At 57.6% G+C, this 12,737-nt stretch overlaps 1 protein-coding gene across 2 annotated transcripts; it reads right to left on the reverse strand.

Annotated features, from left to right (window-relative positions):
• Nucleotides 1-1,955: 1,955 nt before the first annotated feature.
• Nucleotides 1,956-7,177, reverse strand: CLDN19 (claudin 19). 2 transcript variants are annotated; one of them, XM_050801302.1, is made up of 5 exons: nucleotides 6,702-7,177; nucleotides 5,286-5,450; nucleotides 5,094-5,178; nucleotides 2,836-2,988; nucleotides 1,956-2,094 (listed from the first exon to the last, which is right to left on the reverse strand). In XM_050801302.1, the coding sequence occupies exons 1-5, from the start codon at nucleotides 6,922-6,924 to the stop codon at nucleotides 2,046-2,048; spliced, it is 675 nt and encodes a 224-aa protein (XP_050657259.1). In that variant the 5' UTR covers nucleotides 6,925-7,177; the 3' UTR covers nucleotides 1,956-2,045. The 2 variants fall into 2 exon arrangements, with proteins under 2 accessions (XP_050657259.1, XP_050657266.1); XM_050801309.1 differs by lacking the exons at nucleotides 1,956-2,094; nucleotides 5,094-5,178 and having other exon boundaries at nucleotides 2,720-2,988.
• Nucleotides 7,178-12,737: the final 5,560 nt, after the last annotated feature.

Raw genomic sequence — 12,737 nt, forward strand, 5'->3', positions numbered from 1 at the left:
CCATCTCTTTTTTTTCTTCTTCTTCTTCTTCTTTTTTTTTTCTTTTGAGATGGAGTCTCGCTCTGTCGCCCAGCCTGGAGTGCAGTGGCGTGATCTCGGCTCACTGCAACCTCCACCTCCCGAGTTCAAGCGATTTTCCTGCCTTAGCCTCCCAAGTAGCTGAGATTACAGGTGCCCACCACCACAGCTAGCTAATTTTTGTATTTTTAGTAGAGACAGGGTTTCACCATGTCGGCCAGGCTGGTCTCGAACTCCTGACCTCAGGTATCTACCCACCTTGGCCTCCCAAAGTGCTGGGATTACTAGCATGAGCCACCACGCCTGGACTCCACCTCTTTTCTTGTGGGTTCTTTTCTCCGTCTGCGGGCCTCACAGAGACCTGGGCTTGAGGCCTCATAGAGGAGCCCTCAGTGCTGACCACACACTACAGTCCCCTGAGGAGCTACCTGACCTCTGATGGCAGGTCCACCTAGACCAATGAAATCAGAGTGTCTGCGGTTGGAGCCTGGGCGTCGCCCCCAGGTGACTCGAATGTGCACTCAGGGTTGGGAACCATTGCACTGTAGCTTCAAGCACCCAGAGGAAAACTCTTGCAGTTATCATTCATGATTAGGGGGGCAGGACTCTGGGGAGCCTATTTAGGGTCGGGTGGCCACACCCTCTGACCAGAGACTGGACAAGCTCCTGTGGTGCCCCGGTGGATGTGCAGGGCCGGCCAGGCCAGGCGCTGAGGGGTCAGTCCCCCAGCAGCTCCCTGCCATTTGTGTCATTCCTCCTGCCCCTGCCCTCGACTGCAGTGTACATGGCAGTCATCTCATCCGACTTGGTTTCCATCACTTTCCCTCTCAGAGTCAAGCTCGAAGGAGAAGCCGAGCGGCATTCTTGAGATCTGGGGACTTGGTGGGAGATGTGGTCACAAGGCAGGTGGTGGAGGAGGCCAGAATGGGGCTGGCCAAGGAAGGTGCATAGCAGGGAAGGGGAGGTTCTGTGAGGGATGCTCTCCCCAGAAGCCTGCTATGCAGTGGCCAAAGAGACTTGGATACACCGGAGAGGGTTTGGAGTGGGAGAGGTCTGAGCATGAGGGGCGGGGCTGGCACACTTTGGTTCGGGGAGATGTAGGACAAAGGACTCTGGCCTTGGGACTGACCTGGGCTGGTTTCCCTACATTCCTCTCCAGCCCTTCCCCCTCTATACTAAGTGGGGATGGTACCTGGACTTCAAGACCAAAAGCCCTTCTAACTCTGACAGTACTGCTAGGTGCAGCAAGCAGTTCCAGCCACAGTCTCTGGGCAGCCTCAGGCTGTCCCCTCCCCACTCTGGTTCTAGGAAAAGACCTTGGACCTCAGCTGGATGCTGGGGATCAGGAGAGGAGGAATGGTAGGTGTGGAAACAAGGGGCAGGATTCGGGGTGAGCAGAGCTGGGGGCTGCAGACCTTGCTCAGGACAGTCCTGATGCCCGCAAGCTCCTAACGCCCTCCCCACATTCCCTTTTCTACATAGGGAGCTCCTACACTGTGTTCCCTCATCTATCTCTGATCCCCAGCATCCAGCTGGAGGGCCTTCCAGGAACTGTCCCTTCCCTTAGGAGGTCTCTGGAGCACAGTAACAGGGGCAGGGTTTACTACCTTGGGGCCTCTTTCCACACCAGGGGCTCCGTGACCCAGGGGCCTGCTCCCAGAGCTGGGCCAGGCCTCAGGGGCAGCCTCCAGGAGTGGGTGGGGTCTCCCATCAAGGAGGACCTTGAGCCAAGGCCAAGGCCAGGCTTGGGAGGGGGTTCCCTAGACAGGCGGTAGGAGCCCTGAATTGTCTCCTGCTCAGCCTTGGATGTGCTGTGTAACCCACCCTGGACCTCTGTCTCCTCATCTTTCTGCCCAAGAGCCCCAGGGGTCAGCACTGACCACTCTGACCCAGGTCCCGTCCAAGCCACGCCGAGGACAGACTGAATGACACCATGATTGGGGCTGGATGTTCACTTCTCTTTCCAAAAAATATGAAACACAGAGTCTAGGTATGGCAGGGGACAGAGCCTGGCTGGGGACTGGACATTACACACCCAGGGGGCCCTTGGCGGAGGCGGGCAATTTAACAACTGGTCTGAAAGTCAAAAGAGAGAGAGCTGGTTAGTGGAGTGAGCTGTGGGGTCGGGGACAGGGGCTGTGCATTCAGGCCCGGACATGGGTACTGGCCAGCATGGCAAGACCTTGGCCCTCACAGCAGCCCTGCCTGGGGCCCATTCCCGGGGGCGGGGGCGCCATGGTCCGACCTAGCCATCTGTGTGGATAGCCCCCAGCCCTGGGTGCACTGGAAGAACCTGAGACCTAAACTCAGACCCTCCCTGTCCTCGTGTGAACGTTCAGCATCCCGGCACTGCCCTTGTGGGGTTGCTGTGAGGAGCCCATGGGACTGGGGAGGGTGAAGGTTTCTGCTCACCCCAAGGACCTGGGTACTAAGGTACTTCTTGGCCACTGCTGTAACTCCAGGGCCCAGCACGTAGCAGACACCCACGCGGCTCTTCAGTGAGTAAACAGCCGGGCTGGTGCCTGAGGGCCTGTCTCCAGGGATGCATGCTGGTGCCCACCAGGCTGTGCAGACAGGACCGTGCCTGGACCTGCATCCGTGTGTGTGCCTGGGGGCTGGGTCCTGCCTCTGGTCTCTCTGAGGATCTGGGTCTCGGATTGCAAGGTGGGTGCTTGAGTTGAGGACAAGCTACTCAGAGCACCTATGCCCATCCTATGGCCCAGTGGCCCTGCCCAGGGTGCTGCGAGGCTGGCTGGATGCTGGACGAGGGGGCCACCGGGCGGGGGGCTGGCCAGGGCAGGAGGAGCTCAGACGTACTCTCGGGCAGCAGCAGAGGGTCCAGGCCGATAGGGCTGCGGGCTGCTGTTGGGTCTCTCTGGCTCCGGGCACGTGCAGCAGAGGAAGGAGCCCCCCAGCACGGCCAGGCCAGCTGAGGCCCAGCCCACAAACAGGGCTGGGCCAAATTCATACCTGCAAGGGGTAGGGAGAATGGCATCAGGTGCGGCTGCTGCCTCAGGTTGTTCCCAGTCCCTGCCCTGGCAGAGGAAGGGCAGAGTGTGTGGAGCTGGAGGCTGGAGCCGCACGACCTCTTCCATGTGTCCAGATAAACTGAGGTGAATGCTCTTCCTTTCTGCCTCCCGCCAGCCCAGAAGATCCACATCACACAGGGTGACCCGGCCAGGGTGGGCGTGAAGGCCAGAGGCTTGGCCTCCAGCTCCTGCTCTGGGCAACCTTGGGCTCATTTCCTGATCTGGCCAGTGGAGGGGGCATGGGAGGGCCTGAGAGGTCTGCGCGGAAGGAGTGGGGCAATCCCTGCCATCTTTCTTCCCAGTCACAGTCGGGCCCACAGAACTCCCAGCCAGGACTGCTCCCGCTGCCCTCTGGAGAAGGCACTCTGGGCTCTCCACACCCAGGCCCTGCTGGCCAGTCCAGCCCCGATCCTGGGTCTCACTGCCTTAGTGCCTTTGCACAAGGCACCCCCTCCTGGGGCATCAAGCCCCCCAGCCCGCCACTCCTGTGCCTCCCCAGTTCCTTCTCTGCCTTCAGAGCCCAGTTCAGATGCCTCCTCCTCGTGGGGTCTTTCCTTGACATCCTCTGTGTTCACACTGCCCCTTGCGTGACTCCACTGCCATGCTTTCTTCAGGAGGCCTCAGCCCCTTGCTTGTCCGGCCCCCTGGGAAGCCCCTTGAGGGCAGACAGAGCCATTAGTGTCCCCAGGACCCAGCACAGGGCCTGGCAGCCCAAGTGGCATTGGGGACTGTTGAAGGGATCAGGGGCCGAGTCCTATCCTGACATGCCTAAGCTGGACCTTGCTTGGCAGATTTTGTGGCTGCAGCTGCCGCCCAGGGAACAAACCTTGTACCTGAGATCTCCTCCCTCCCCTCTCCACATCTCTGCCTCCTCCAGGGATCCCTCCCGATTGCAAGAGCCCAGGCATCTTTTCTCATCCTCTCTCCACTCCAAGGCCCAAAGCCCACTGGGATGTCTAGGTTTGAGACTGTCCCATTCTCTGCTCCTGGCTAGGTTGAGAAGTGAGGGAGGAGCCAAGGTCCTCTTTGCAGAGCATCCCCTTCTGTTCCCATGCCCACAGCCTTACAAGTCCTGGTTATCTCCTGAATATCAGCCTGCTCTCTACTGCACCCTCCCTGGTGCCCCAAACCCTCTGCTCAGACCTTTGGGACAGCCGCCTTCCTGGTGTCACTCCCTCCCCACCATTCTGCACATCACAGCCAGAGGGACTGCCGCTGCCTCCACTCGGATGAGGAACAAAATCTTCCTATGGTTGCAAGGCCCTCCACGATCTGCCCTTATTCTCAAGTTTCTTCCTGGCTCAGAATAACTGCTGCCTCCTCCAGGAAGTCATCTCAGCCCTGCTGCCACCAGCAGAAATGCCACACCCTCACCTGCGTCTTGCTGGATACAGACAACCATGCGTGAACTGGTGCTCAGTTTCTAGCCCTATTTTACAGAGGAGGAAACTAGGCACAGAAAGATTAAGTAACTTGCCCAGGTGACACAGTGCATGCAAAGCTGGGATTGATTGATTGATCGTTTGATTTTTTTGAGACAGCATCTCACTCTGTCACTCAGACTGGAGTGCAGTGCAACTTTCGCCTCCCGGGTTCAAGCTATTCTCTTGCCTCCTCTGCCTCCCAAGTAGCTGAGATTACAGGCGCCCGCCACCACGCCCAGATAATTTTTGTATTTTTAGTAAAGATGGGGTTTCACCATGTTGGCCAGGCTGGTCTTGAACTCCTGACCTCAGGTGATCCACCCACCTTGGCCTCCCAAAGTGCTGGGATTACAGGCGTGAGCCACTGCACCTGGCCAGAGGTGGGATTGAAACCCAGAGTCAGGGCACTTAGGTCCTTAGAGAGTCCTTGCTGCACCTGGGGGCCCATCAAAGGCTTCCCGCCCCTATGGAGGCCCCAGCACACTACTCCTGGTGCCCCCATTTAAAGCTTCTGGGACAGCAGCTGGACCCTGTCCCCCACTTCCCCCGCCAGGTGATCCAGTGGACAAAGGTCAGTGGTCCCAGAGGAGGTGAAGCAAAAGACCCAAGCCCTGGCACCCACCTGGCATTGACAGGCGTGCTTGGGTTGAAGAACTCCTGGGTCACCAGGGTGGCATACCACGAGACGGCAGTCAAAGTGCAGAGGCCTAAGGACAAAGCAGAGGGGCGCTCAGCTCTGCTCTGGTCCCCCGAGGCCACTGGGGCTGGGGCTACCTGCCATGGCTGTGATTGTGGAGGAGTGAGGGGCACTCACCTGCCAGGATGAAGAGGGCTCCCCCGGCGATGGCGACACGGCCCTTGGCAATGGGGTTGCTGTCTCCCACCCGTGTGCACTTCATGCCAACTACGCTGAGGACCATGGCCACGAAGCCCAGGAGCACGGCCACCACCATCAGGGCCCGCGCTGATTGGATGTGACCTAAGGTGGGCAGGGTGACACTGAGTCGGGCTGGCGGGGATGGGGGTTGGGTCGGCACCTGGGGTTGGTGGAAGGAGCCCAGCTTGACAGAGGCTTGAGTAGGAGCTGGCCTGGGGATCAGACCAACTGCTGGCAGGTGTGGGTTAGTGAGGAGTGACAGCCTGCGTCAGGAGGACGGGTGTGGGGGTGAGAGTCCGCTTGCCCTTGCAGGCTTTTCTGGTGGTATGATTCACTCTGCTGTTGCTTTCTGGCCTGGGGACTCCCTCTTGGGCTTGACCCATCCTCCCAAGCAGCTGAGGGCAGCTCCAGGGTCCCCTCAGCTTTGGTAGATGGAAGAGCTGGGGGCATCTGAGGCCTAGCTCAACTCAGCCTGAGCCCCGCAGCAACCCCTCCCCAGCAGCCATTCAGACAACAGTCACTTTCCCCTCTGCCCATGGCAGCTAGAAGCTTGCCTCTTCATGGGTGCGTGGGTCCGGCCTGGGCCCTGGGGGGCGTTCAGGAGACCTGGGTCCCTCAGCGAGGCTAGACGACCTGCCTGAACTCACCAGCCTGAACTGGCACAATGGGGCTGGTTGATGGCCGCTCTGCTCCCAGCTCCCATGGGGAGCAGATTGCCCTGGGGGGTCCTGGGCGGATTGCAGGTGGATCACCTCCACCCCAGAGTTAGAGCTTCGGCGGTGCCTGTCAGGCTCAACTCCACACCCCAGAAGGATAGGGACTGCATGCAGACGCACCTGTCGGTGCACGCATGTGCACGTGCGTGTGTGTTTGTGTGCCTGCGTGTGCATGTGTGTTCGCATGCGTGTGTGTGCACCCATATGCTGGCACACAGGCCTGGGAGCAGGACTGGGGAGCAGGTGTGCATTGTACAGTGTGTGTCTGTCTGCTGAGTGTGGGGAGAAGTGGGTGAAGGGTCTTAACTGAGCATTTCAGAGTGCCACAGGTATTAGTATTCCCCTTTGGAGACGAGAACATCACAATGGGAAGAGGTTTGGTGACTGGTTCAAAGTTACAGTGACAGAGCAGGAATCTGGACCCACAGCTGCCAGACCCTAGAGCCCTCCCCTCCTGCAGGGCAGCAGGCTGGCCTGGACTGTCGATGGGCACAGGGCAGTAGTGGGGAATTGTAGAGTGGGGGCTGGAGGATGGAGCCCAGTGCAGACAGCAGACTGTGAGGAAAGCTTGCTCCAGACCCCTCTGCTGTTCCCACCTCCCACCTCCCACCTCCCACCCCGCCGGCCTCAGGCCTACCGTCCAGGGCGAGCAGCGAGTCGTAGAGCTTGCACTGCACTTGCCCGGTGCTCTGGGAGGCGCAGGACATCCAGAGCCCTTCATAGAGGCCCACGGCGGTGATGATGGCGTCGCCTGCGTAGGAAGACTGCTTCCACTGCGGCAGGGCTGTGCTAGCAATGATGCCCACCCAGCCACCCAGGGCCAAGAAGTAGCCCAGGAGCTGGAGGCCTGAGTTGGCCATGGCCTGGGGGAGGGGACCGAGGGTCCCGGGACTCAGAGCTGGGCCAGGGTCCCAGCAGGGGCTGTGGTCATGGCCAGGTGGGAGGAGCAATTGGGCAGGGGGAGCAGTGAGAAGGAGGGTCAGAGGCAGAGAAGGAGAGGTGGTGGGGCGGCAGCGGCTGGAGCAAAGGCAGTGGCTCTGGACTCCAGAATGCAGGGGGAGGCCCAGGGGCTGGAAAAGGCCAGGGCCCGCCCACAGCAGCCGCCTAAGCCAGAGCAGGGTCCCCAGCAAAGCTCATGCCCAGCCCCCTGGGGGCGGAGGGCCGGCCCATGGCCCAGGTGGTGTCCCTGCCCCGCCCCGTTCCCCAGGGATAGGGAAGGGAGGGGCTGAGAGGAATGACCCAGCTGCCCTCAGGGCCTTTCCCCCCAGGGAAACCCCTTTAGGAACCTGATTTGGGTGCCCTAAAATTCAGATAATCGCTCACCCAAACACCAGCCCTGGGAGGATGGGCTTCGCTCTTGCAAGGCTGATGTAACTCTTGGGGTTTTCTGCCCTTTGACTTTAGGACAGAAGGGAAAGGGATGCCAGTTTGCAGCAGGTAAAACTAGAGTTAGACGTCACAGATAACTTTTTGGCAGGGGCTCTGAAGCTAGATGTGGGGAGGCTGAGCTAGGGGTGGGGTGTTGGGAAGAGGGGTCATGGGTACCTGGGAGCTGTGTGTGCCAAAAATCAGGGAGGCCAGACCAGGAAATAAGTACTGTGGGGTCTTTTTGAGATCTGAGGGGGACAGAAAAGGGGCCCTATCAAGGCTGGGCCAGCGCTGGCTGCCGGCCAGCAAGGGGCCTGCTGGGGAGCTGGGGAGACAGCCCCGACCTTCTGGCATCAGCCTGAAGGAAGGCGGATTGCTCAGTCCCTTAATCCCCTTGCTGCCTGGCTTAGTAGCTCCCGCTGGGACTGGAACACTGGGCCCTGGCCCCCAGCTCTAGAGCAGCCTGGTGCAGAGCAGTGGCCTCTGCACATTCCTGGGGTTCAGGCTGCCCCCTCCGAGCACCCCCACCTCCCTCTTCTCTCTCCCAGTCTCTCCGTCCTCAGGAGTAGGGGAATGTTTAACTCTCTTCCACCTCATTAGCAATCCCCTCACGTTCAATTGGGCCCCACTGCTGCGTGGGTGCAGGAGGAATGTCACAACCCTGCTCCCACTCCTGCCAGCCCCCGGCCGCCCCCTCTGTCCCCAGTAGCCCACCCACCTTTCCTGGACTACATTGCGGGAAGGCAGGGTCCTGCTGCAGACCCCTGCTGGCTTCCTCCCCTACAGCCCAACCCCCCTCTGAAGGGACAAGTCCCCAGCCTGCTCCCTCGCATTCTTCACGTGGCTATGCAAACGAGAGGGTGCCAGGCGCTGAGCAGACAATGGCAGCCCTGTGTGCCCGCCCAGGGTGCCCGCCCAGGGCGTAGGCCTCTGGTATGGCCTGCAACTCTGGCCAGAGCTGGGGGAGTGGTCTGCCGTCTGAGGGTCAAGGGTGGGCACTGCTTGGCCTGTGGTGGCCCACACTGCGACCCTCTGAGGCTCTCTGTGCTGGGAGGGTCAGAGCCACATGCTCTCAGACCTGCTTCCTGCATGACCTACGGGTCCGAAAGAGCAAATGGGGTCTAGGACAGTGGCAAAGAAGTAAGTCCTGAGCTCAAATTCCTCTGCCACAATGACAAGACAGTAGGATCGAGGGGAGCCTCCTCCATCCTGCTGGGGCCGCAATGGGCACCCTGCGACCAGTGCATTAATTTAAGCATGCGGGCCACCGTTGCAGGCAGCAGGCCTCCTAACAGTAAGGAGACCACGGCGGAGGGAGGTGATAGACCCCCAGCCAGGAAGCAGCAGGAAGAGTTTTCCGCTTGAAACTGTGTGGTGCTTGCCCTCACGGTCTCTCTCCCACACTCCTCCCTTTTTGAGGGAGGCACCGGGTCCAGATTGAAGGGGGCTGCGGGCAGTGACAAGATACTCCCCAGGGGTGACCTGAATGACTGTGGTGCCTCAGGGTCCTCACTCTAAATGGGAGGTTTGCTGCATGGAGTTGTGGTGGTCTGTTAAGGTAAGCGATGTCTGCGGAGGGCAGGGGCCTGGTGCTGGGTAGCTGCTCCTCATATGCTTCTCCAAAGGCAAAGCCCTCCTTCTCCCCACGCTGGGCCTTGGCGCCTTTTCCCTGCCATCTGCGGGAGTGCTCTCTGTAGGGAAGATCCAGGGGTCATTCTGGTTTCAGGGGGACCTGGGTCAGGAGCCCAGAGGCCAGTCAGAAACACGCCTCAGAGACCATGGGCTGCGGCCCCCTCCATTGACAATTTGAGAGCCAAAGAGGGAAAGGGAGCCACGGTCCACAGGGCCCCAGAGCCAGCAGGAGGCCTGCATGCTCCTCCATCCTGGGCGTTCCCAGAGCCTCTTCGTGATCCAGAACAGGGCTCTCCTCTTCCTCTGAAGCGCTTCTGTTTATCCCTTCTCTTTGTTATTTGAGGCTTTGAGTCTCTCCTACCCTGATGGCCTTCCCTCATTCTTGTTCCAAAGCCTTTTGGAATTCAGATTCTGCTTCTGGAGTGGCACTCCGTAACCTGGCACAGCTTCTCCACCTAGGGCACCTACCACTCCTGGTGCCCCCCTTGCAGTCCAGTGACTCCCAGGCATGCGGGGAGAACAGGAAGGCTCAGGGACCCAGCCCAGCCTCCATTAAGAGCTCACTGAAACTGCCCTGGGGTGGCACACCACACTGTGCTTTCACTCAGGCTACGAGAAGCCTACAGTGCTAGCTTTACCCCTGCCACTGAAAAGCTATGTGACAGCCAAGTCCTCGGCTTCCCTGGACCTGGTTTCTCCACTGAAAAGTAGGGATAATAACACTTGCCCTGTCTGATGCATGAGGGAGTTTACAAGGATCAGATGATAGGTGAGAAATGCCGTTTGAAATCGTAAAACGCCTGCAGAACTGTGGCTAATTAAAACTCTGTTCCAAAAAGACTCCCCGCACCGTCTGCCCCTCCAGCCTTCGCACCCTGGGAGTGGGCAGACTGCCTGTGGCTGAAGACCCACTGCCACTTCCTCTGCAACAGTGCCTGAGAGCCGGCCTCGCTAGGTATGTGGTGATCACTGACTGATTGGTATGAGGATTCAATGTTTTTGCCTCCTTCCCTGTGAAAAATCGGAGACCTTTCCACCGCCTTCTCTCACTGCCAGTTAGGAGGGTCTGATTCAGTCTTTAGCAATCTAGCACCTTCTCTGCAATCATCATTTGAAATTTTGGAGTTCTTATCACCCTGCCAACTCAGAGTCTGAGATTCCCGGAACTATAAGCTTGGAATGGAGACTACTTGCCTCAGGGCACACAGCTAGAAAGCAATACAGCCAGCTGTGTGGCCACCCCCAACGATTCTGCCTGCCCAGGCACGGCTAAGCATCCTGATCTGCAATCCCATCATACTCTTGGCATCTTTTCATTCGCTGCACTTAGCACATCATTTACCTCCTTCCTGAGGTCCCTGAGCACCTTGAGACTGTGTTAGCAGACACGTTTTTGTGTTCCACTCTCTCGCCCGGGCCTAGCGCCTCTGTGACACATGTGGCCGTCCCATTTGTCTTATCTCCTGTGCTAACCACACTGAGTACAGGATCTGTCTCTTGATGCCCCTCCTGAGAGCTCTGCTAGATGCCTGGGGCACCAGAGACTAGTGGCGTCTTCCATATCTGAATCTTCACCGAGTTTGAGGAGTTGCTTCTCGTCCCCTCCAACCCTCCCATGGGCTCTCTCCTTTCTTCTCGCCCTTGCACGTGCCTTACCAAACACAGACCTACATCACAGTCGCATCTCAGCCAGGCTGCCATCGCCCCATGCTTCCAGGAGGACTCGCCCCACTCTAATTATATATACTTCTCTTGGGCCTGCTGCCTTGAAAACATCTGGCCTTTTGTGAGCTCAGTTAAGAGGCTGCTGCCTGTATCTGGTTAGCATAAGCTGAAACTGTAAAGGTCATCTGCCTTGATGTGGAAACTTCTGGAAAACCAGAATCAGGCTGATGTAGTCTCCTGTAATGTTGATGTCTACCATGGGCTAAGCGTTTTGTGCTGGTTGCTTTGTGAGCATTCCCTTGCTCAACCATCCTGGGAAGGACTGTGATTCCATTCCGCTGGTGAGGAAACACACGCAGGTTCCCTAACTTGCTGGAGGTCACACAGCTCCATGTGGTGGAAGTGGGGGTGTCACCCAGCTCAGTGTGTGAGTAAAGTTCATGCTCTTTGCACTAATGTGGTCCTCTCTGTATGCCGAGTGAGTCACCCAAATAGGACAGCGGGGATCAACCATGATAAAAGGAGGAGTGACTATTTTGACTGGATCATTCCCATCAGCCAACTAACACGCAGTGCTATCTCCCAGCTCAAAAAATAATCGTTTCCTAAAAATCAATTTTTCTTTTTTAATAGAGATACGGTTTTCCCATGTTGCCAAGGCTGGTCTTGAACTCCTGGGCTTAAGTGATCCTCCTGACTTGGCCTCCCAACATGTTGGGATTACAAGCGTGCGTCACTGTGCTCAGCCCAATAACCTTTTTTTTTTAATTGGAACTTTTGTTTTTGTTCGTATTTATTTATTTGAGATGGAGTTTCACGCTTGTTGCCCAGGCTGTAGTGCAATGGTGCAATCTTGGCTCACTGCAACCTCCGTCTCCTGGGTTCAAGTGATTATTTCACCTCAGCCACTTGAGTAGCTGGGATTACAGACACCTGCCACCACACCCAGCTAATTTTTGTATTTTTAGTAGAGATGGGGTTTTGCCATATTGGCCAGTCTGGTCTCAAACTCCTGACCTTGGGTGATCCACCCGCCTTGGCCTCCCAAAGTTCTGGGATTACAGGCGTGAGCCACCGTGCCTGGCTGTTTTTTTTTTTTTTTTGAGATAGAGTCTCGCTCTGGCACCCAGGCTGGAGTACAGTGGCGTGATCTTGACTCACTGCAACCTCCACTTGCCAAGTTTAAGCGATTCTCCTGCCTCAGCCTCCCAAGTAGCTGGGATTACAGGCACCTGCCATGAAGCCCAGCTAATTTTTGTATTTTTAGTAGAGACGGGTTTCACCATGTTGGCCAGGCTGGTTTCAACCTACTTACCTTGGGTGATCCACTTTCCTCGGCCTCCCAAAGTGCTGGGATTACAGGCGTGAGCCACAACGACCAGCCTTGTTCTTTCTTTGAGGCATGGTCTTGCTCTGTCACTCAGGCTGGAGTGCAGTGGAGCAGGCTTGACCTCCTGGGCTCGTGATCCTCCTACCTCAGCCTCCTTAGTAGTTGGGACCACAGGTGTGCATCACCATGCCTGGCTTTTAAAAATTTTTTTAGAGGCAGGGTCACCCTATGTTGACCAGGCTGGTCTTGAACTTCTGAGCTCAAGTGATCCACCTGCCTTGGCCTCCCAATCTGCTGGGATTATAGGCGTGAACTACTGAGCCTGGCCTAGCTGCTTCTTGATGCCTTTTCTCACACCTCACATCCAATCCATCAGCAATGCCTGTTGGCTCTACTTTAAAAATAGGCCCCAGACACCCCTGACAATCCACCACTCTCCTTTTTATTTGTCTTTAGAGCTGGGATCTTGCTTTTTTGAGCAGGCTGGAGTGCAGTGGGGCGATCACAGCTCACTGCAGCCTCGAACTTCCAGGCTCAAGCGATCCTCCTGCCTCAGCCTCCTGAGTAGCTGGGACTACAGGCGCACGACACCTCTCCTGGCTAATGTCACTACACTCTTTCTTGCCCAATCTACACTGCCACTGACTTCCTTGTTTTTCCTCCACCTTGGGCCGACTT

The sequence above is a fragment of the Macaca thibetana genome, chromosome 1 (genome assembly GCF_024542745.1).
Source record: "Macaca thibetana thibetana isolate TM-01 chromosome 1, ASM2454274v1, whole genome shotgun sequence".
In the NCBI taxonomy this organism is placed as follows: Eukaryota; Metazoa; Chordata; class Mammalia; order Primates; family Cercopithecidae; genus Macaca; species Macaca thibetana.